This window comes from Convolutriloba macropyga, chromosome 6 (assembly GCF_964194025.1).
Source record: "Convolutriloba macropyga chromosome 6, txConMacr16.3, whole genome shotgun sequence".
NCBI lineage: Eukaryota > Metazoa > Xenacoelomorpha > Acoela > Convolutidae > Convolutriloba > Convolutriloba macropyga.
This window is the reverse complement of record NC_134473.1, coordinates 10304695-10331563: the sequence shown is the minus strand read 5'-3', so window position 1 is coordinate 10331563 and position 26869 is coordinate 10304695. Positions and strand designations below refer to the sequence as shown.

The 26869-nt window shown below is 31.6% G+C and overlaps 1 protein-coding gene across 1 annotated transcript in view; it reads left to right on the top strand.

Moving 5' to 3' along the window:
• The window catches only part of LOC142341222 (uncharacterized), a 297980-nt gene that overhangs the window by 74764 nt on the left and 196347 nt on the right, over positions 1 to 26869 (top strand). The window contains exon 23 of the mRNA XM_075392141.1: positions 24929 to 25130. Coding sequence (XP_075248256.1) covers positions 24929 to 25130 — 202 coding nt within the window. The remainder of the gene's footprint in view (positions 1 to 24928; positions 25131 to 26869) is intronic.

The window sequence follows — 26869 nt, the reverse complement described above, 5'->3', positions numbered from 1 at the left end:
GTTCGAATTTTCTCACAAGTCAACTGAGAACATTTTTGTGGTTCACGAACACAATTAATTCAACAGTCAACCAAAAGTTAAAACTGATGAGCAAATCAAGTTTTACATTGTCTCATTGCACACTAATTTATTATCGTACTTTGCAGGATCACGAATTTTAGCTAAAGTTGACGAACACATTAAGAAAGCGTCGAAATCCATATAGTTGTCTCAATTTATTTTCCAAGAAACCAAATGTTTTGCTTCATTTGGTAAGTTTATCATAAATTTCGAGTAGATTGTAAAAGAGCAGTATAGTTTCCTGAAGGAGAAAAGATTTCTGGATTGTAGTTTTGTGATTTTTTTTCGCCGCTTTTTATAGCATGGGAAAAAACTGGCTTTTTTTTGGTAACGCATAGCATAGTTTACCATGCTTATCTTTGTCATACCAATCAACATTCTGTTTCTGTTCTTTTTATTTTGTCAGTTTAACAAAAATTTAGATCCTTGCAGATCCTTGTACTCAGAATGATATAATGTAAAACAGATGCGCAAATTTTCCGTTGATTACAAAATATGCAACTACTATCTCACTAAATTTCTTTTGGTTCTGTAAATTGGTTGAAAATAATGTTACTACAGATACATATGTAGTACATATCGTTCAAAGTTCATATTGTAATTTTGACAAAATTCATGTTGTTGAATTTCTTTTTTGGTGCTGCCAAACAAATCAGCAAAACAAATGCTTCTTCAACAAAATGGTCTGAACGTTTTTAATTTAGTTTTTCATTCAAAGACATAGTTTCTTTAACTTTGTCTTTGAATGAAAAACTAAATTAAAAACGTTCAGACCATTTTGTTGAAGAAGCATTTGTTTTGCTGATTTGTTTGGCAGCACCAAAAAAGAAATTCAAGAACATGAATTTTGTCAAAATTACAGTATGAACTTTGAACGATATGTACTACATATGTATCTGTAGTAACATTATTTTCAACCAATTTGCAGGACCAAAAGAAATTTAGTGAGATAGTAGTTGCATATTTTGTAATCAACGGAAAATTTGCGCATCTGTTTTACATTATATCATTCTGAGTACAAGGATCTGCAAGGATCTAAATTTTTGTTAAACTGACAAAATAAAAAGAACAGAAACAGAATGTTGATTGGTATGACAAAGATAAGCATGGTAAACTATGCTATGCGTTATACCAAAAAAAGTCAGTTTTTTCCCATGCTATAAAAAGCGGCGATAAAAAATCACAAAACTACAATCCAGAAATCTTTTCTCCTTGAGGAAACTATACAGCTCTTTTACAATCTACTCGAAATTTATGATAAACTTACCAAATGAAGCAAAACATTTGGTTTCTTGGAAAATAAATTGAGACAACTATATGGATTTCGACGCTTTCTTAATGTGTTCGTCAACTTTAGCTAAAATTCGTGATCCTGCAAAGTACGATAATAAATTAGTGTGCAATGAGACAATGTAAAACCTGATTTGCTCATCAGTTTTAACTTTTGGTTGACTGTTGAATTAATTGTGTTCGTCAACCACAAAAATGTTCTCAGTTGACTTGTGAGAAAATTCGAATACCAAGGTCACAATCATCAATTTTGAAAATTCAGTCCATTTTTTCTGTCATATTGCATCTGGAGATTGCTTTTATCAAATTGTTTATTGAACTTCAAAAGCATTAAAAAGCAATCCAAATTACCAACGATTTGATTCTGTCACACTTTATTGATAACATATTTGTCTATAAAAGATTCGTGTGACAGTTTTAAAAGGAACCCAAAAAACATCAACAAAAAGTCAGTTGGAAATTTTAAGCAACTGTAGACCGAATTTCTAATCAGATATAAAACTCATTAATAGTAAAACGAGTTGCAAGTCAGTCATAAAAACATTAGGGCTTCATCTTAATTTTATCCAGTGTTCTCTGTGTCTACACAAATAGAGAAATCAATTCAACACAAAATTCAAACAGATTTTATAGAGACAAGAGTACAATAAAAACTTTCCTTGCTTAAAAAATATTCATTTCGAAGCTTTCAACAACTACAGATCGGTCGTTCTTTTTTCTTTCTCTATGAATTAGTATTGACTTGAAAAAACTTAACAACAAAAATTTTATGGAAGTAAGCTTAATCTTATATAATTGAATCTAGTTGTTGCAAGTGGTTGCAATATAATGAGTTTCCGACTTTTTTTTCCTAAACTAAAGCAAACCAGCTAATTTCGGAAAAGAAAACGGAGGACTACCAAGTTTTTGTTTTTCAATCTCCGATTATCTCATCAGTATAAGGCCAGTATTTTGAAGGTAATTTTTTGCCTTACAAAACTGCATTCCCAACTAATATTTGCCAGAATTTAGGATCACCTGTAAAAAACTATGAAAAAGTTTTCAAACGGTAAAGTTTCCCCTTCATTGAAGAGGTTTACGCGTAACAAAAAAATTTGATACATGTAAATATTTAATGGAAAAAATTAGAAAGCAAACGAAAACTATAAAAGCAAGTTATTTAGTTAGATAAATCATTTTAAAGCATTCAACAACTGCAAACCAGTCGCTTTGATTGGAGTCAAGCAAATTGTTTTCCAAACTAATTTTTTGCAAAATATTTCAAACAAATTAGAAGTGTAAGTTTCTATTTTTCTCATTAAATTTTTCAACAGCAGTTTAAATATAGAAAAATACCAAGCGGAACGTCTAAATATATTCGCTTTTCCTTTTCATCTCTAAAAAAAACTGGCTCATTTTTTCGGAATTTTTAAAATCAAGTGTACACTTATTGTTTCCATGATTAATTGTGTTAGTGAATTTCAATCAGGTCTTGTGAGCTCACAAAATTTAAAAACCACAAAAGCTTATACAAGGTCAAGATCATTGATTTCATAGATAGTATTTCTTAGGAATCTTAAGTGAATAAGTTAAGTGATTAAATTCCTTGTATGGCAAAAGTTACAATATATGATCCGTGGACGATACTTTTTAGAAGGTTTTTTCAAAGTGTTAATCAGTAATCAAATATTAATATACCTTTTTCTGTTTTAGATGAAGACTTTCAACTGTGACGAGTGCTCAAAGAAGTACAACAAGAAGCAGAAGCTATTGCAGCATATGGAGAAGGAGCATAACACAAAATTGGAAAAAGCAGCAAGCTATGAATGTGGACAATGTAATAAGAAGTTCACTCCGAGCAGGAACTTGATTCAGCATTTGAAAACAGTTCATGAAAGTCAGACGTACACAAAGTGCAAGCATTGTACACAAATTTATGGCGACACTTCATCGTGTGCTAGACATGAGGAAGACGCTCATGGTACTCACAGAGAGGTTTCCGAGAAGACTGAATGCAATTTGGAGCTACAAGAGAAACAAGCTATTGGAAAGTTTTTTGAGACATTCAGGATACAAGCGGACAACCAAATTGATGTCTTTAATTTTGTTACGGAGCATCTCGAAGACCTTAAATTATTTATGAGAAACAAAATAGCAGAGCTTGGACCTTTGAAAATTCAGCTCTCTGTTTTTGTACAGATGTTGAAACCAACAGATGATACCAAAGTCGGCTGTCATGCAAACACAAAGTCAAAAGTTCTAACAACAGAACCATCAGATGATGAAATTTTTGAAATGGTTGACCAAATCAACAATTCAATCCAAATTTTTTCAACCGGTGGAAGTGGATTTGTTGTTCAGAAAATTGATCATTTGGATTTTAACATTAACAAATTTAAACCTATCAGAGGAAGCAGTTACATTGCTACACCAGCTGCCCTAGTTGGAAACAATTTTCTCCTAAATATTCGAAACAATGACAACAAATGTTTTGCATACTCAGTGCTTGCAGCAATGTTTCCAGAGAACAAGAACCGAGAGAGGCAAAACAAATACAAGCCAAATTTGCACAAACTGAATTTTGACAGCATTGAGTTCCCCATGTCTTTGACGGATGTTCCGAAGTTTGAGAAACAAAACAATATTGAAATTAATGTTTTTGGTTTCAATAAAAAGAAAATTTTGCCGCTTTACTTGTCTAAAATAAAAGCACAAAAAATTATTCCTTTGTTGCTGCTGACCGATGGACTGATCAGCCACTACTGTTTGATCACAAACTTTCACGCTTTCATGGCTCGGCAGTTTGGAAAAAGGAATCATAACCGATATAAGTACTGCGAACGTTGCCTTCATGGATTTTGAAATTCAACGGCACTGGAGAAACATTTAGATTTATGTGGGGAGCATAAAGCTGTTCATATTACTATGCCAATGGAAGACTCAACAATTGAATTTAAAAACTGGCATAAAACGTTTTCAGTTCCCTTAGTGATTTATGCCGACACAGAGGCTGTCAGCCTTAAGCACGACACTTGTCGTCAAAATCCTGATAACAGCTACACCTTGAACAAAGAAACTCAGAATCCTTGTGCAATAGGTTTTTGTGCTGTTGATAAAACTGGTGGAAGTGATTATTATGGTTTTGAAGGTGAGAAATGCATCGAAGAGTTTTTTCAGTGGCTCAGAGAGAACGCCAAATCTATTTCTGAGAGAAAACAGAAGCATAGACGTCTCATAATATCTGATGAAGAACGAATGAGAATGATTGATCAGGGTAAAAGATGTGTTATTTGTCAGAGGAATTTAAACGACGAAAAAGTAATCCATCATGATCACTTTACTGGTGAAATATACGGAGTTGCACACAACAGCTGCAATCTGAAGCTTCGTACGCAGACTTTTACGCCTATTTTTTTCCACAACCTTAGTAAATATGACGCACATCATCTATTGAAATACATTGAAATCCAATCGGAAGAAAAATTGACAGTCATTCCTTGCAACAGTGAGACATACATCTCATTCTCGTTCTTTGTTCCTGTTGGTAAAAGCAAAGATGACAAGCTACTATATGAAGAATTTCGTTTCCTTGACAGCTATCGTTTTTTATCCGGGAGTCTTGACACTCTGGTTACAACACTCGAAACAAAGGACTATTGTCAATTATCTAAACATTTCCAAAAATATTGCGACATTTTGCAAAAGAAAGGAGTTTTCCCATATTCGTTTCTCGATAGCTTTGAGAAACTCTCTGAAAAATCGTTGCCTCAATATGTTGATCAGTGGATAAATTCATTGTCTGGTCAAATTGATGTTTCTGAGGAGGATGTTCAGCATGCTAACAAACTTTGGAATATGTTTGGCTGCAAAAGCTTTGGTGACTATCTCATGTTGTATCTCAAAACTGATGTCATTCTTCTGGCTGACGTGTTTGAAAAATGCCGAAGACTCTTTGATCAGGTATATGGATTAGACCCCTGTCATTACTATAGTGCACCTAATATTTCATGGGATGCAATGCTGAAAACAACTAAAGTGAAGTTGGACTTGCTCTCTGATATAGATATGCTGTTGTTTTGTGAGAGATCCATCCGTGGAGGATTGAATGGAATTGGCGAGAAACGGTACATGAAAGCTAACAACAAATACTTGAATGACTTTGATGAAGGAAAACCAAGCCCGTATGGACTTTTTCTGGATGTCGTTAACTTATATGGTGGAACAATGATGAAAAAACTGCCAACCGGAGGATTTGAATGGTCAGACATCAGTTTGGAAAAGATCATGCAAACATCTGACGAAAGTGATGTTGGGTACTTTGTAATGGTTGATTTGAATTATCCTAGCAACTTACATGACTGTCACAATGATTTCCCTCTGGCTGCTGAGAAGTTAAAAATCGATGCTGAGATGCTTTCTCAGTATCAGGTAGAATTGTGAAACAAGACCAGTCATATCCCAAAGCTTCTGGAAACGCTTCAGTCAAAGCAGAATTATGTATGTCATTATTCAGTTCTAAAGTTTTATTGTCAACAGGGGCTCCAAGTAACTAGACTACATAAGACTCTGAAGTTCAACCAGAGTGACTTCATGAAGTGCTATATTGAGCAGAATACAAAGTTGCGACAGCAACCCGGTATTAGCACTTTCGAAAAAAACTTTTTCAAATTGTTGAACAATTCATGCTTCGGAAAGACGATGGATAATTTGAGATGTCGATACAAGATGGTATTTGTTGAAAATGAGGAGAAAGCAAAATTTTACTGCAACAAGTACAATTTTGAGAAGTTCACTATATTTCGAGAGAACCTTGTTGGGATCACTCTTAGCCAGAAAGAGATCAGGTGGAATAAACCACTTTATCTGGGTGCTGCTATTTTGGATCTGTCAAAACTACACCTGTACAGGTTTCATTATGAAGAAATGGGGCCTTTGTTTGACAAAAAAGCTCGAGTGATGTATCGTGACACTGATTCTCTCTTTTATGAAATTGAGACGGATGACATTTACGAAGATCTCAAACAGCTGAAACACGTACTTGATTTGAGTGATTACCCCAAGGATCATCACTTACATAGTGAATTGAACAAAAAAGTGCCACTTAAATTATCAGATGAGCTGAATGGTGACATTGTGATGGAAGCAGTTTTTCTGAAACCAAAAGCTTACTCTGTAAAAACTTTGCAGAAAGTCAAACAAAGTGCCAAGGGTGTGAGCAAACATGTGAAAAAGACACTTCATCATGATAAGTTCAAAGAAGTGCTCAAATCAAAATCACCATTGAGAAAACTAGTAACATCTATAACTAATGACAAACACACAGTCAACATAACAGAGTCTAACAAAATTGCTTTGAGTGCATTTGACGATAAACGTTATTATCTGAGTGACGGTATAAGCTCATACGCGTATGGACACTACAAAATTGGTCACAAGCGGAAACAGCCCTCGGAAAAACCTCAAAAGTCCTATATTGAGTTCAGTGAATAAGAAACCGCCAGAGATTTAACTGAACAACTTGATACTGAGATTGAATAAACCTTTTCACCACCTGATCCTGGGTTCTGGAAAACTTCTCAAATTGAATCCGATGAGGAAGAAATATTTGATTTCGATGCAGCTCCAAAAGAAAAGCCGTTCTCAAGATGTCCATATATCGATTTCGAAGCAGAGGAAGAGCCGCCTGCAAAGAAGCAACGCATGTCCAGCAAGCGTTAAACATTGACGATGCTGCCCAACTCCACCCCGGTTGGGAGTCTCAAGAAGTTTTGACGAGGAGATACAATAACCTGCGACTGCTCCGCGCAGGAGCTTCTTGTGACAATAACAGCTTTTATAGGGGATAGCTGCCCAACTCCACCACGGTTGGGAGTCTCAAGAAGTATTGACGAGGAGATACAAAAACCTGCGACTGCTCCGCGCAGGAGCTTCTTGTGACAATAACAGCTTTTATAGGGGATAGCTGCCCAACTCCACCCCGGTTGGGAGTATCAAGAAGTATTGACGAGGAGACACAAAAACCTGCGACTGCTCCGCGCAGGAGCTTCTTGTGACAATAACAGCTTTTATAGGGGATAGCTGCCCAATTCCACCCCGGTTGGGAGTCTCAAGAAGTATTGATGAGGAGACACAAAAACCTGCGACTGCTCCGCGCAGGAGCTTTTTGTAACAATAACAGCTTTTATAGGGGATAGCTGCCCAATTCCACCCCGGTTGGGAGTCTCAAGAAGTATTGACGAGGAGATACAATAACCTGCGACTGCTCCGCGCAGGAGCTTCTTGTGACAATAACAGCTTTTATAGGGGATAGCTGCCCAACTCCACCCCGGTTGGGAGTCTCAAGAAGTATTGACGAGGAGATACAAAAACCTGCGACTGCTCCGCGCACGAGCTTCTTGTGACAATAACAGCTTTTATAGGGGGTTACAAGCTTTTCCACATGTCCATAAAACACAAATAGATGTTGAAGAAGATGCTGACGGAGAAGCAGTTTTGAATGGGTACAATTATAAAACTTAAAACAATGACTTAAAACTGAGAATTGTGTCTTAAATTTTTTATGATGCTTGTTATAAGTAGTTTATTGTTTGTTCTTAACATTGCTTTATTAATTTAATTTCTTAGTTTGTTTCATTTTTACAACTAAAGCAAAATAATAGTTCCAAGCTTCCTGTTAAAAGTATGGTTATTTTGTTTCCTCTGAGTCAATAATTCACTATCAAGAGACAAGATAATGTTTGAGTAATTAAACCATGAAAAAAGGTATCTCTCTATCTCAAAATGAAGTTCAGGTACGTCTATTACATATTCAGGCAACAATCCTAAACTAAAAGGGAATAATTGCCAAGAACTTTCCATCCGCGCGCATGATCGAACATGTTTGGGTAAAATCAGCCAAAAAGTGAGTCAGGGTGTATAGGTTTGTTACTACTGCTTGCTTTCATTTGATATCTGAAAAGAAGGTGGCTAAACTTGTCAACATGTTAGTTGTTTGTCTTTTTATTGAAAATTTTTGCTTGAATGTTTTTGCACATCCAGTGACCTTTTCTTTCGCTATCCAGTGACTTTTTTACGGTTCATTTTTTGATGTTCCGTGATTCAAATTGGTCTTATTCAGAAATTAATACTGATGATAACTCAACTTCGATTGTAAATGAGAGAAGGATTACGCTGGTGTATCAATCATTTTGGTTAGCTAAATTCTCTGACTGGTATCAAGGAGTCAGGTAGTTTTGAGCCCAATACAAGTCTGGGGTACAATTTTGGCGGTTTTTGAATTACCAAAATCCAATTTGTTCGCTGACAAGCAATTTATACATATATGTATGCTTTATGCAGCTGAGCTCCGAGTAGTGGATAAAACAGGGAAACCAACCACCAGTAAAATTTGACCCTTTCTCCTAACGCTAATCGCGCATGTCGAATAGGGCCAAATTTTACTGCTGGTTGGTTTCCCTGCTTTATCCACTACTACATATTCACTCTAAGTCTTACATTAAATTATGAAATGGCTTAATTCTAGAAAATAATAATAAGCTCGTTTGTAAATTCACCACTTTTTCGGTTTTTCAGACTTTTATGTTAAATCTTTCAGCATATTCCTCGAATCTATCTTTGTTATGTGTATATCTATATCTATGTAAATAAATACATAATCTACACTTTAAACTTTTAAATCTAAATCCGCTGATGTGTTGATTTTCATTACGCATAATACAAGTTATATATAGACTAGGATCATTATAATGTATATTCATATGATTAATATAATCTCTATTCTTAAAGTAACCCTTACAGATATAACATTCAAATAAGTTATCTAAATTTTTAATATATCTTAATTTGTATGTTTTCAAAAATGAATTTTTTGTCTATCAATATAAAAATTTCTAAAGTAGAAAATGTAAACTTTTGTTATATTTTTGATTCGGCCTTTGAAACAAGGAAACAATTTGTCAAACATAATTTAAGTGATGAACACTTAAACAGGTCGAGAAAGGAGTATCAGGATGAAGTGCAAGATCTGCAAAGCGGCTTCCCCGATGAAACTAGGGAAAGGGTGTATAATCCAGATGAAGATGGTGTTATTCTCTAACCTAAAGTTCTACGAAGTAGTTTTGCTAATAATACTAAGGATATTATAAAAAATAAAACTGAAACCGAAACAAAAGCTAAAACTAAAACAGATACTGATGATAATATCTACACCAGAATTAAGTATGTGTGTAAAGAATGTCATGAAGAATTTAGGAATAAAATAACGCTAACTACTAACTCAAATAGTCATAATCGCAAGTACCTGGAAAACACAGAATACTTTGATATAAACTCAAGTCAGAACATGAGAGAATTTTATATTACGGATAAAGGTGGGAATTACATTGAAGATATAAACGAAGCAACTAATTACTCATTAGAGGAAATTAAAAACTGTTATCACTTTAGAAAAGTTAAGAGTTTTAAATATAAAGGCACGGCCGAGTGTGAGTACAAGAAGAGAACCAAAGAAGAAGTTAAAATTACAAAAATATTCTTCAACACCGATTATATTATTAATGAGGCTAAATATGATTACTGTGACTTCAAACAATGGCTAGATTTCGAAAAAGAAATATATAAAGGTTATGGCTACGACTTCGAATTTCTTGGATTGAGAAGTATTCAGATAAATATTGAACCAACTAAAGCATCTATTGGTAGTTATATAGATTTACCCCCTGATCTCAAAAACTCTAAATCGATATTAAACATACGTAGTTATAAATACAACTGCTTACAACTAACTATTACTGCTGGGCTACATCCTGCTATGGACCACGCAACACGCGAGAGTAAATATGTAAATAATCTAATTGAAGCACGACAACGAGATGAAGATGATTTTGCTTATATAATGAGAATACAGAAATTGTACAATATTAAAATTTGGGTATACACACCTTGTTGTGGGGGCAAAGTAAAATTGTTTAAACCAGTATATGATTTTGACAAAGATAAAAAAGATGTCAGAATATTGGTTTGGGGAGATGGTACTACAGAACACTGTGCTCTAATTAAAAACAGAGAAACCTTGTTAGATCGACCAAATAGAATGAATCACAAATTCTATCACTGTGATAGATGTACATATTGGTTTGATTCACAAATTAAATATTAAATACGACAAATATGAATGTAAAAAATCTTTCAAACCCGAGGTTTTTTTGTCCTAAGAAGAAGAAAATTAATTTTAAAAATGAACATAAGCGTCAGAAGATAAAAAAATGTTATAACTGCTGATATAGAATGTTGCATTGTTGAAGTCGCAACCAAGGACTGTAAGTATGTAATAGCTGAACACATACCAATAAATGTGGTTTACATCTGGCAGTCTAATTTCAAATACTATTTCGGTCTTGACTGTATCAAAAGATATGCTAGTGAACTGTTAGAAATAGAAACTGAGGATAACTTCAGGCGCAACAAACAAATGATATTTAATGAAGAAGATAATTTATATCATGAAACTAATAACACTTGTCATATCTGCAGTAAAACATGTATTAATAAAGTAAGAGATCATTGTCATGAAACTGGTAAATATGGAGGACCAGCATGTAAGATATGCAATCTGAGGTATAAAAAACAAAACTTCATTCCTGTAATATTCCACAATGGCTCTGGCTATGACTTCAACTTACTATACAACGAACTCTTTAAACAGAATAATGATAAAAGAAAAGTAGATAACAAACCAGTAGCTGCTGGTAAGTCTAAGATGTTTGGCATCGGTTGTCTAAGATTCTCAGATGGTTATAATTTCTTAGCTATGCCTCTAGATTAAATGGCGAACTCTTTAAACAGAATAATGATAAAAGAAAAGTAGATAACAAACCACTAGCTGCTGGTAAGTCTAAGATGTTTGGCATCGGTTGTCTAAGATTCTTAGATAGTTATAACTTCTTAGCTGTGCCTCTAGATCAAATGGCGAAGATATACAGATGTAAAACTAAAAAATTATATCCATATGAATATTTTGGTTTGGACTCGTATGATGAAGTTATAGGTAATCTAAAAATAGAAGACTTCAAAGCCTCTCTCTCAAATAAATTAGCAACACAAGAAGAAGTCGATATCTTTAATAAAGACAACAGTCACAAAACTGGTACAGATCTAACTATAGAGTATTTACAAAACGATGTGGAAATATTAGACTACTGCATGAATGAATATGTTCAACTAGGTATGAAAGTATTCAAGCTGAATCCCCTACACTATGTAAGTCTTCCAGGCTATAGTTTTGATTGTTGCTTAATGTGAAGCGGTGTAGCATTATATACATTACAAGATAAACAAATGCTGATGATTTTGTTGAAGCAAAGAGAGGACGCATATGCGGTATAATGGGAGATAGGATAGTCAACAATGATGAAACCGGGATGAAGTCCCTTAACATAAATATCTGGTACATTGATGCAAACAACCTATACGGCTATGCAATGATGCAAAAGCTACCTTACAAAGATTTCAAGTTTACTAATACATCTCTAGATTATGGGGATACCATGCTTCGCCATATATTAAATACTGCAGCAGATAGTGATCACGGTTATTATATAGTTTACGATATTGATTATAATGTTACATGTAAAGATAGAACAGAGCAATTAGCATTAATGCCCGATAAGAGAAAGATAAATGATAATGAAAAAGGATACCGAGAACGAGAGAAAGGCAAAACAAAAACAGAGAAATTATTCTTAAACCAAAACAACAAAACAGAATACATGGTTCATTATAGGATGTTAAAGTTCTATTTTAAGATGGGTGTAAATGTAACTAAAATACATAGAGTAATTAAATTTAAACAAGATTATATATGTAGAGATTATATACAAAACAATACTAATAAAAGAGCAACAGCTAAAACTGAAGCAGAAAGGGATGTAAGGAAATTAATGAACAATTCACTATATGGAGGAATGTGCATGAATCCCTTACACTTCCTTCAAAGTAAGTTCTTACATGATAAAGAAAAGATAATGAAAAGTATAAGTAAACGAACATTTAATAATATAACTAGATATAAGGATTATAGCCAAATTGAATATATAAAGAACAAAATAGAATATGATTCTCCAGTATATGTGGGTGTTACTATTTAGAATTAAGTTAATTACACATGTATGATGCATTCTATAATGTTCTTCAGCAATCACTCAAAGCTCTACAAATCCACTATATGGATACTGATAATTTTGTATTAACTGTTAGCGAGGGTAATGTCGATAATGAACACATGGACCTATCCAATCTCGATCCGCGAAGCGGCGGGTTCCCCGATCCTCCAATTAAAACTAATAATAAAGTGCCAGGTAATTTCAAACATGAAATGGGAAGTAAAATAATAGAAGAGTTTCTGGCACTAACACCAAAGACATATAGCTTTGAAGATTACCCCAATAAAACTAAAGGGAAAAAAATAAAGAATTGTAACTATGCTAAACATGAAGAATATTATAATGAACTAATGTATAACACAGAGAGAACTAAAGTTGAATGTAGAATACAAAAAGTTGGTGATAACAGGACAACAACAAAAACAAGTAAGATTAGTCTAAACACATTTGATGATAAAAGATTTTATGTAAAAAATATTAAAAGCTATCCTCATGGTGAGCATCTATATCTATTCAAAAGAGATTTAATAAATAAAATCTGCGAAGCAGGTTGGGGAAGGGCAAGCCTTGTTACATCAATCAAGACCAAAGCCCCTTCCCTGATTAAGAATGCATCAGTGAAACTGCTTCGCAGATCATTAGATGGAGACAAAGACCTATTGGTTAATAATATTCTAGAACCAGCCATTAATGATGATAGAAAATTAATTGAAGCTGCTATTACTCTATATAATGATTTATTATAACCATAAAAATGACTAAACTAGAACTACTTATAAAATTAAACAATCTAGAAAAACAAAAGAGAAGAAATAGATTAGAAGATAAATTAAAACAAAAAGAATTTTATGGTGAAATAGAAGAGTTATTTGATCCTTTAACTAAAACACTAAATTCAAACAATGAACACAATCTAGCATTAATTGAACAAACATTAAGAGCAGTAGATTGGCAAAATCAAGAGTTAGATAAACAAACTAAGATGATCCAGCAAGCTGGTTTCCAGATCGGTGAAACCGCATCACGGATCGTTGAAAACACTTCCAAGATTAATGAAACGCTAAAGAGGACTATGGGACTATTAAGGAAACTCAAGATATAGCACCAGTTTTTGTTGATACAAAGACAGCCAAACTTCTTCATGACATGGGGGCTCAAACTAATCCTCAATTAAAATTAGAACTCGTAGATTTAAAATGAATGGAATATAACTCTAGAGCTGGGTGCAATTTTAGTTAGGGATAATGTACATGAGTTTTCAGAAGGATTTACTGATTTTCTTACTAAATCAAATGTAACATATGATGATAATATTGAGGAAGATGAAAACAAAATTAAAAGGTTTTTAAAGGATATTAGATATGATGTAGGAAAAAAGGAAAAGAAAAGGGCTAGATATAGAACAATAAAACGTATAATGGGGGTAGAAGATGATGTATTTGGCAGGGGTTTAAATATTAACCCCAACCCAAATAATCAAAGAAGTTGCCATTGAAATGGTTTAGTAGAAAGACTAGAATTATTAATACTAGAAACAAAAGCTGATCATGATGGAATATATGATGAAATGCTAGATATATCTCAGAAACTATGGTAAATAAATAATGATGGAAAAACAACAACAACAACAACAACAATTAGCTAAAGAAGTATTCAGTCCTCAAATAACAAAGTTTAGAAGAGAAAGAATAATACCATTATATAAAGATTAAACATGGTTAGCTGATTTAATTGATAAGTCATCTCTAAGTAAATACAATAGTAACTATAAGTTGATATTAACAGTTATAGATATATTCACAAAATATGCATGGCTGTTCCATTCAAGAATAAATCTGGTTTATCAATAACTAATGGTTTTAAAATAGTGTTAAGTGAAAATCCGCAGAAAATCGAAAACGAGAAAAGTTATGGGTAGATAGAAGTAGTGAGTTTTACAATAAAACATTTAAATCTTTACTTAGAGAATATGAAACAAAACTATATTCTACTTATAGTGATTTAAAGACTGTGTTCATAGAGAGATTTAATAGAACATTAATACATATAATTAATAAACCAATGTTCATCAATGGTGATGGTAATTGGGTAAATATACTAAATGATGCAGTCATAACATATAACAAATACATTCATTCAACAATTAATCTGACACCAGTTGATGCTTCTAATAATCCTGATAATGTTAAATACTATGATAAATCTACCAAAGCAACACCAAAATTTGAAGTTGGTGATTATGTTAGAAATTCAGATAAAAGTAATATCTTTTCTAAAGGTTAAACTTCTAATTGGAATAGAGAACTATTTAAAGAAAATGAAGTTTTGAACACGCAACCACTAACATATAAGATAGAAGACATGAATGGAGAGATAATAGAAGGTAAATATTACGAACAGGATTTTTTAAAATCCGAGTTTGACTTTGAATCTAATAATAAAGTTTTAGAATCATTAAATATATTTTTTAATATAAATAATGACAAGAAATAGGTTTAATCAAGCGAAACATCAATGGCGAAGCATGACCAGAGGTCCATCTGGGAAACCGCTTCTTGGATCAACACCAACAAACAACTTAACACTAAGTAAGGCTCGTGGGTTATTCCTAGAAGATAATGATAATATTGATATGAAGAATAGCTATAAAATTATAAATGTACACCCTCCAATAGATGAAAACGGTGTTGTTAATAAATATTATTGTGACAATAACCTATTATCTTCTAATAATAAACTAGATATTTTAAGTAAAAACATCACTGAGCTAAGAAAAGGTGAATTTGATAAAGTCACAACTAAATGAAACACAAGTTAATGATCAACTAATTAACGGTTTTATTGAATCAGCAGATTAAGTCAAAAATTCTGTTAACTTTTGAAAAAAAGTTGCCACTGATACTGTCTCTAAATATAATCAATTAAGACAAGAATTTGATAATAGTATGTTTAATCAAAATATTACTAACATACATTTAGATGATATGTTTACTAACGGTCTAAGGGGGTTTGAAGAAGTTAATGAGAAGACTAATTTTTTTTATAGATGAAGCCCTTTTAAAGAATAAAAAGACACTTATACAATATATAGTAGCTATATTACTTGAAAGTAAACTTATTAATAACAAAGAACAAGCAAGACTAGAGATGCACTATGATTTTAATCATGAAGATATAATGAGGGATATTGATAGTTATTTTACTATATAGTTATAACTATAAGGAACTGCTTCACAGATAGTTTCTTCCTGTAAACAAATATAAAGATGACACGAAATAGATTCAATCAGGCTAAACATTAATCAACATCAACACCAACAAACAACTTAACACTAAGTAAAGCACACGGTTTATTCCTAGAAGATAATGATAATATCGACATGAAAGATACTTATAAAATTATAAATGTACACCCTCCAATAGATGAAAAGGATTTTGTTAATAAAGAATATTGTGACAATAACTTATTATCTTCTAATAATAAAATAGATATTTTAAGTAAAAACATAACTGAACTAAGAAAAGGTAAATTTGAAGAAGTTACAACTGACCAAATAAGTGCAAACAATAACTTGACTGAAATTGAAACTAATATTGTTCATTTTTGCAACCAAGTTTCAGCTGATACCATTTCTAAATATAACGATTTAAAAGTAGAACTTGATAACAGTAAGTTTAATCATTCAATCACTAATATTCAATTAGGTGATGCATGCGTTGATAGATGGAGAGTTTTAAGAGAAAACCATATATTAATGATGAAGATAGTTATAAAACATAAAATAGCTATATTATTAGAAAGTAAGCTAGTAGACAACAAAGAACAAGCAAGACTAGAGATGCATTATGATTTTAAACAAGAAGATACAATGAGAGATATTGAGAGTTATTTTACTACTGAAAATGAGTCAACCAACAGCACCGAGTGAAAGATTACTTTACCCAGATCTATCTTCTGCATCAGAAAGATTGATAAATGAAAAAATCCAAGCTAATAAAAAATTTAAGAACAATATTAACATTATAAAAGATATTAGAAATTACTATGAAACTGAAAATAATAACTATAATAAGAAGTTAAGTAGATATAAAAATTATATTAACGTGGCAGAGATAACAGAAATACTATTATCATCAATAGCAACAACGGCAACAACAACATCAGTTGCAATAACAGGTATAGGTCTGCCTCATTCTAAAACCACAGTTTTTGCTACAGCAACTGTTTGTGGTTCATTATCAAAAACAATTAATACTAAAATAAGAAATAAAATTATTAAGTATTTACAGATGTATATTTTAAGTAAACAGTGTAGCGACAATTTTAATAAACCATATACTAAATCAATGAAAGATAATAAAATAGATAATGATGAATATAATGAATTAGTCAAGGTATATGAAGAATATAAGAAGAATTGGCGAAGCCGCAACTCCGTTCATAAGAAAAATAAGTTATGTGTTTTTTTAGATTAAAGCTATTAGTGCTTAGTAATAGCAATGTTTTTAGTAATAATAATATTAGTATTAATATTTATCGGTAAGATTAAAGCTATAATTGAAGCTATAGTCTGAGTCTTAACCTTAGCCTAAGCCATAACTAAATGATCTTTTCTTTGTACCTAAGTATAAACCTCTTCCTTTTTGTACTACCTTTATACCTTCAACAGTAGTTGCAAATTTAATGAAATCAGGTGTGGCTGATAAAGCAGCTGTAGGGTTTCTAGATGCAGCTGCACTTCCTGTTTTACTTGCTAGTTCTAATGCTCTTACCGGATTATTAGCGACTTTCCGAAGTTAACTGTAGCCTTACCAACACTTTTAAAGAAATCTTTAAATCCCTCAGCTTCTATTGTTGCATCGGATACTGTCATTGATTTATTCTATCTACATTTAGTGCAGGATCCTCTTAACGTTTTGGTACCTTTTGAAGTAATAGCTCCACTTATATTATTAGTACCACTATAATGTCTGCTACCAACACAATAAGAGTTAGTTTTGAACTTATTTAAAAAACTCATTTCTATATATAAAAAATAATGTAAGTTAAGAAGTAGAATCCTTTTGTTGTTATAAAATCTAAGCCTGAGGCTAAACCATTACATAAGGCTAAGATTAAGCCAAAGCCTAATATTGAACTTGAAGCTAAGGGATTGACTCTAGATAATAAAAAGAAACTGGATACTATTTATGCTAAAGGTTTTGTTAAGACTAGTAGGAAATAGTTTGATTATCATTGATTTAGTCATTGATTTAGTCCTTGATTTGGTCACTGATTTAGTCATTGATTTAGTCAATGATTAAGTCATTAACTATAATTATAATTCTGATACAATATCAACCCTCTCATTACCATCACTATTAACACTAATAACCTTTCTAGTTAATACTAATGCATGACATATAACATCTGCAACTGCAGCACTAAATTTAAAATTAATTTGTATTGGTTGTGGACCTATATGATCACTTTGATATCAAGTATCGAATAAATTTATTCTATAACTACTTTTGAATGTTCTATGATTTATATATGGTTTTACGTTATGTGGTAGCCCATTATAATCTTTTTTAAAGCTAACAATCTCCTTAAAAGCGTCATTATAATTATTGGTACTATAATTAATATTCATTCTATCCTCGGGATAAAACTCACTACCAATCTTACAATAACATTCAGTAACATTCATTATAACAAATGTACTTGCATCAAGAGTTTATTCATTAACATTATTATTTTGAAAACCAACTATTATTTATTGTGGTCTTTCCATACCACTTTCCATACCTAGATCAAACAAGAAGTTAGTAGCATTGGGTACATTCTTATAAAACGTCTTTCTTTCATAATAGCTAAAGTCTACATTTTTCTTTTTATTTAAACCCTTTTGCACAATAATTCTATTGTCATTACTAGGATCATTACTGGGCACGCACCATGATATATCTCTGATATCTATATTAGCATCATTAGCAGCTGCATCAGCACCAGAATTAACTCTAAATAGAGCTCTAACATTATTATTTCTTTTTAATATTAATTTAAATCCTAAACCATATATAATCTTTTCTAAATCATTTACAAAACCAAATAGATCACTCATCTTAATCATCATATACATATGACCTCGCTCTGCGGCAATATGGTCACCTTTAAGTTGACTATCTCTATTGCCTTGATTTCTAACAAAACCACTCTCATGATCAACAACAGTACTAGTTAATAACTTATACATCAATAGATTAGGTTTGCAATGATCTATATATTCAATAGTCCTACCACCACTAGTTTCAAGCTTAACTGGAATAAATAATGCAACCATGCCAAAATTAGCTAATCTGATATTAGAATTATTAGCGAATACACCACCAGCATCATCTAATACAACAAACTCTATCTCTAGATACGAATCATGCAAATTTAAATGATTCTCGTCTCTATTGAGAATGAAATTAATATTAGTATTAACCGTATTCATTGTTGCTAGGTTATTAGGTTTATATTTCATAATCTTACTTTTGTGTATATCATTACTATAACCATGAGTTGTATCCAAATTAAAATCGATTTTTATAATCCAAATATTTAACTATAACTATAACTATCAGGGAACCTGCTTGGGGAACCAAGGGCGGAGCCCCTTCGCAGATGTTTCACCATAAATATAATCTAATATTTGAATACAAAAAATGACAGACAACTTAATTCTATATGAACTACAAAAGGTACATGAAACTCTAACTAAAATTAAAGAAGAGCATACACTTAACTTTAGAATGATAAAGCCAACAGAAAAGTTTAACTTTAATGAACCTATACTTAATACAACAAAATTAGGTTTAATTAGATTATCAGTTTCTAATTCGGTGTTTAATGTGAATAGAGGGAATAATCAATTTTTATATAGTGATAACAAAGCAATTACACCAGGTGCATATGAATTAACTGAAATAGCAGAATTAATAAAAGAAGAAACTAATGGTAATGTTATAATAGAACCCGATAAGAATACAATGAAATGTTCAATGGAAATAAAACAAGGTGCAATTAACTTCGATGTAGAAAACTCAATAGCCCCATTACTAGGATTTAGAAAAGCAGTTTTTAAACAAGGTAAATATTCATCACAAAAGATTGTTGATATTATGGGTTTTAGTACTATTAACATCCATTGTAATGGGATATCTGGTGTTAAAGATAATGGTAATAACACAGACATACTATATACTTTTACTCTAACAGAACCACCAGGCTATCTAATAAATATTATACCAACTAATATCTTGTATCAAAATTTAACTAAAAATAGAATAGAATATATAGAGTTTCATATTAAAGATGAGCATGGAAGACCTATAGACTTTAATGGTGATGTTTTAAATTTTACTTTACATCTGGTGTAGATATAAACTTAAACCTAAACTCAGACTAAACTACAAAACTCTCCGATCCCAATTAATTCTTAATTTAACATTAATATTTTTTTTAGTTATATCAATGACAATATAATTTTAAGGCTCTTTCCATACCTTTTTACATATATTAGCAAAATCATTATAACTAAGTTCAACATTGTTGAAGAAATCTTGATATATAGATATGAGGACTTTACCTCTTTGTTCAAATAAAATAAATAGAATACAATTCTCTCTAACACTCTGTCTATCTATTGTGAATAGATTTTGATTAAGATATATCATATTGCAATTATTATGTCTACCTCTACAAAAGTATTCATTAATAACTGGTTCTTTAGCTCTGACAGCATTGAATATCATTAGTTTCTTTAGGTCTTTTGGAAGTTGATTGGGAGAGGGTAACTCTTTTATATCTTTATTAAACTCGACTTCTGCTGTATGATTTATTCTCTCTACACCTTCATATTGATCACCAGTAGGACCAATGATGTATAGCTTATCAAGGTATATTCTAGCCAGAATTAGTTTTTTTAATAAGAATGTCGTGCCGCATTCACTAGGACCAGATATTATACATCTAAAGTTCTCTGAGAGTGTAGCTTCTGTAATTATATTATCATCATTTAGCCATGATTGTAGATCTTTGTTTATATTAACAGAGATATTGTTACTAAGATCAACAAAGTTGCCACTACGTGGATCAGTATAACTGCTTTGCAGATCGATGAAACCGCTTGGTTTACCACAGACGGAGTCTGTTCGCGGATATTCTTTGTTGTTAGGTTTAACCATTTGTTGTTTTTCATCAAATAGATATATAAAATTATCATTAACATTATCATTAACATTATCATTGTCATTGTCATTATCATTATCATTATCATTATCATTATCATTATCATTATCATTATCATTATCATTATCATTATCATTATCATTATCATTATCATTATCATTAACATTATCATTATCATTATCATTAACATTATTATTATCATTATCATGAACATTATTATTATCATATTCATTATCATTAACATTATCATTATCATTAACATTATCATTATCATTATCATTATCATTAACTTTAACATTATCATTATCATTATCATTATCATTATCATTAACATTTTATTTATCATTAACATTATTATTATCATTATCATGAACATTATTATTATCATATTCATTATCATTAACATTATCATTATCATTAACATTATCATTATCATTATCATTATCATTAACATTAACATTATCATTAACATTATCATTATCATTATCATTATCATTATCATTAACATTTTATTTATCATTAACATTACAACCTAAACAAAAACAATCATTATATATTCCTGGATATTTACATTGATTAACTAGAATATTTAAAGAATTCTAAACCCTCTATCAATAAGATAGATCATATATAAACAATAAGCCCCACAATAAGATTCATCATGTTGTTGTATTCTTTCATTAGAGCCTAGATCAACATATTCTTCTAAAAATAATGGTGGGGTCTCAACACCAAATTTATCAAAGTAATACACAGGACCACCTTCTCTTCTTATAACTAAAACCCAATGTGTACCAGCAGTTGGATGTAGATTGACAATAATGTTGAAGTTAGGTTCACTTGTGTTATCTGGATTTTGATATCTCATCACTATCTCAATTGGTGTTAGACTTATATCTTTTCCTATATCTTTTATTCTGATATCACTCATAGCATAATTATCAGTAATAAATTTTTTATTGAATTCCTCAAAAGTTAGGATAAGCATTTTTAATAGGTATTAAAATGGAGAAAGGTAGCGCAGTTATAAATTTTATTTTCTTAATTGGAATTTGTTATATAATATATGATTCAATACCAAGTAAATATACAAAACTAGAAGAAATTTTTGGTGGATTTATGAATAGGAGTCTAGTTAGATTTGAATATGAAAAGTCACCATTATACTTTTGTTTATGGTGGAACTGGTAGAGGCAAAACATATTTTATTAGACAATACTTTAAGTTATACTTAGATCCACGAGGTGGTTACAACGATCAAAACCAAAACCAAGACCAAAACCAAAACCAAAACCAACAGCAAACTAAAAATATAACCATAGTTTGTAAAGATGATAGAGATTGGATAGATCCTGAGACTGGTGAGTTTTATACTGGATTTAATACATGCGATATAAACATGATCACATCAAAAACTAAGTCTAAATTCAAAGATAGTGTAATAGTACTTGATGATATGGGTGATAAGTTAAATAAGGAAATAGCTTATTATTTCTCAGAAGGCAGACATTATAATATTCAAATGATTGTAATGTGTCATAGACCAGCTCAAATAATGAATACAGCAAGAATGAGTTATGATAGTTTTTATTTAACAACTTATAATGGAGCTGATCTATTTAAAAATTTTAATGAAGTATATAAATGCGAACATAACTTCAATAAAATAATTAGTGAGTTGAATAGTAACTATTATAATTGTACAAATGGGATGTCAGATGAACTTCGTTATGGTATAATTAAATATAATAGGAAAGAGAATACTTTTATTATTATTATTGATAAGAATAGAACTATGATATTTGACTGGAGAGTTGATTTCCTTGATTTAAAAGCTCTTAGTTTAAAAGATAAATTAGAAAGTGAAGACAAAAATAAACTCATAGCATATATGAAACCACTCATGATTAATGCTACAGATAGAAATACTATTAATCATGATAATTATCAGTTCTATATTAATAAACTTCTTACATTAAAAGGTATTAAAATACAGAATGATGTTTTAACACAAAAAATGGTTAAAGCTGATGGTTTTAGGTTAGCATCAACTATTTTAGATATTATAGGTACATGTTTTATGATATATAATTATATGAGTCCTGATACAACAGTAAAAACTGCTGGACATGTGGCAACGAGTGCAAGTAATATATTAAATAGAGCAAGTACATTGGTTACCTTTGGATGCGGAGAAGAAGAGCAAAGAAAACAATTTACCGAAAAGCTACAGGGAGAATATATAAATAAAGAGACTGAAATTTTAAATAAAGAGGGACGAAGTTATTTAAACAGTCTATATGGAAATAATGAAGAATTTAGAGTTAGACTTAGGGTGAATATGTAGTAGTGGACAAAACAGGGAAACCAACAAGCAGTAAAATTTGGCCCTATTCGACATGCGCGATTAGCGTTAGGAGAAAGGGTCAAATTTTACTGGTGGTTGGTTTCCCTGTTTTATCCACTACTGCTCCGCCTATTTTTTCTATTCCAATAGACATTTGTTTACGTACATTTTAAGAATGTTGTATGCATAAAAACGAAAAACTTGATGAAACTAAAATTGCGCCTCCGGACTGCGTACAATAAATTTGAGAAAATTAGCATCTTACCAGCCGTTTAAAAGAAATCATTAAACAATACCAAGAAATTTTCATCAAATTTTTTGTTTCAGTTTATATTATCTCAACAAATGCTTTAACTTTTCATAATCTCAAAAGTTTTTGAAAACCTTAAACATCATTAAAACAAGCAGTGGCTACAAGAATATGAAATTTGGCTTGATATTTTTTCTGTATCTTTTATATATTTTTCAAACGCATCTTTTCGGAAGAATTTTTTTCCACTATTTTTTTAATAAGCTTTCAAAGAATGCACTCATTTTGCATTTTTTTATGTACAGACTGCTGACCAGTTTTGCACCACATAAAAAAATGACCAAAATTCAACTGGAATCATATTGATACATATTGATCATGTTTCTGAATGATATAATACACGCTATGTTTTAAATTTTTGCTCAAAATATCCTATATTTGTCCCATTCCATGCCTTTCTATTATTTCTTGAAAATTCGCCTGAAATTTTTTCTTGCTTTCAAATACTTTTCCGTATACAACCGATCAATTTAACGATGGTCAATGTCTCACAAATCAAAACTGGTGAGTTTTATAAGCGTTACAATGGCTCGGGTTGATATGTTTTGTAACCAATCTTGCAGGACTGTTATTGGTGTTGGCATACGACAGAGCAAATTTTTTCAAACTAGCCCATAATGTCTCAATAAATTGAGATAAAGTTTTTTAGCTATGACTTATGATTTTTTACAACTCAAAGAATTTGAATTGTATTGGGGCGCTGTTTATTTTAAATGTCTGTTAACACATTTTCATAATTTTTGAAGTCAAATTGGAGTGGTGATTTTGATCACGCCGAAACAGGAAGTGGAGCGAAAAAGAGAGTGGTTTTGCGGCGTGATTTTTTTTGTGCTCTAATTTTAAACTAGAGTGAGAAAATGGTGTTTGAACAAAAATTCGGTTTATCGCTAGTGGTTTTTTGTTCACATGCGGCAATTTCACATTGATTTTTACTGTTTTTTCATGGATCGGATGTTTTTTGAAATGGTTTTCCCAATCCATTCATAGTCCGTTCTAGTTTTAGTTTTCTGTTTAGTCAATGAAAATTCTTTGAATTGTACGTCAGGACTTGTCCTGCTATGTTTTTTGAATTTAAGGAGTTAACTCATTTTCCTGAGTTAAAATGTTCTGGTTTCTTTTTTTTTTAAAAAAATAGGAGCCAAGTCATTTTCAAAACTGGGCAAGTCTTATTACAAGTTTATTTCATCATTGATTCATAGCTATGATCAAGCTACTTTATACACTTGACAGTCTAAATCCAGCTCTCCGCAAGACTGCAAGTCTAAATCCAACTCTTCGCAAAGACTTGGCAAATCTAAATCGTTTTGGCAAGTCTAAATTTGGTTCGGTTTCTGGGTAAATGCGACCTGTTAATTTTTGATCAACACAGAATTAAAAATAAGATTGAAGTAATTGGTTTTACATATCAAAGTTCGACAATATTTTTTCATGAAATCACAAACTTAATTTATAAAAGTGAAGATAGTGAAGATGATATGACGTGTTTGAGTCTCAGTATCCATTTTTTTCTTAACTTCATTCAGCACTTTCTTAGTTGAAAGCTTAGAAAGATCTTTGATCTTTTGAAGAGCACAGTTTATGGAGGAGTACACTAGACAAGACGCACGATACGGAATCAACTGGGACGGGTGGGGAGGGGACTCTGACGATGGCCAGTCCAAACTTGAATCCAGGGTGGTACTGGAAAACAAGATCCAGATCAAGCCGTTCTTCGGAACCAAACAAGAGGGCTACACCATCAACTACTTCTGCTGGAACCCTATTGGAACGGTATTAATTTTTTAAACCAAATTTCATACTTCGATCAATACTGCGGTTATCAGTAAAGGTAAGAAAAAAATCAGTGCTGCTCTTATGAAGGCATCAAGTTGTTGTTTTTCTCTTTCAATGGACTCTATCCAAGAAAACCGTTAGTCAATATACCTTTCAGATGATTTCAAAATGCGAGTACCTGTGATGGAATTTTTTTTTTGAAAAATTTCATTTTATCAAACTCTAGCAATTTAAAAATATCTTACAACATTTAAGTACTACCTACCTTCATGAGAAAAAATTCTACAGGATGCGATACTGAGCACAGCTTTTCTGAGGGAATTTAACCTTTATTGGTTTTCTGAGTTTTATATAAATAGTGTAATGTTTTGACATTAGAATAATGTTAACTGACAACATATTTAAACAAATGAGAGGGTTTTTTTTGGAAAAGTAATTATACTGATAATTGATTCTTGTAAATATCATTTTTTGAAACAAATAAATAAGGTTTTATTCAGGAGGCCAAAGATAATTGAAACCAAAAAAAACATCATGATACATCGATTTAAACTTCTCTATGAGTTTTTTTTCTCGTATTGTTGATGATCAGTAAAAAGATTGCAATAAGAAACAAGTGGGATCAAATTTGAAAAGCATTTGTCTTTTAATAAAAAAAATTAGTCTGTTCAAATTAGTTGAACGAATATCAGTAGCCATTTTCTTAAGAGTTTTATTCAGTTGAGCATCTGATAGAAACTTTTTGTCAATTTGAATGCCCAGACACCAACCAACGGCTTGTCAAGAGTTTTGAAGCGAATAACTATTGTACCACCGTCTTTGTGTTGCATAAAATCCTTGATTTATTTTAGATTTTTGTTGCGAAAAACAAATATCCTTGTTTATCCGAAGCTTTTGAAAAATTTTTTCAAACAGAAGATCCATTAAACCCGGAAAACACCTTTGGTCAACCTACAAGCCAATGGAGTAAAATTAAATGTCATTGTCAAGAGTCACTTTTTTAAAACTTCACAAGCAAATATTCTTCAATCATTGCACAACCTAAAACCGAAGGGGAGCTTCTTCTAAAAGGTTTTTAAGATGTTCTGTCGATGTGAACAATATGATAAATTATTTATAATTGCTCTCAAACGATCTTTGTAGCAATTATACCAGTCCTTTCGGTCTTTTTTATGCAATTATTAGCTTGGCCAATATTTTCTCTGACGCATTTGACATTTTGTCCTCAAAAACGGGATAAATAGGTAGCGCCCAGCGGGTGTTAAGTGCTCTTAGAGCCTTTCAGCTCACTAGTCTTCAAGTATGTGAGACACAGAATCTGTATTGGAGACTTATACTTATGGTGCGAAGGTTGGTTCTTAGAGATTGACTCCCCCACTTTTGCCGCCCCCCCCCACTGTTGCCGCCCCATCAGCCCCCAGGTGAACCCACTTCAAATTCAGAAAAAGTAAATTGTGTAAGAAAGGTTTTATCTTATTGCATTTTGACTAGGTGCTTTTAAATTTAGATATTGAGTTTTTGTCGTAAAATTTGTTTTCGCTTATTTTGTTATTTGTTTTTTTCTTGTAGTCTTTTTAATGAAAGATCTCATGAGCTCTGTAATGAGGTATGGCATTATGTAATTCAATTAGTAGTTCTGGTGCGTAGCGATTTTTTAAGCTGAAACAGCTATTTTTGATTATCTTTTCTTTTGGTTGACAATTAAGTCAAAAATGTAGATGGGTGCGGGTCGGAAC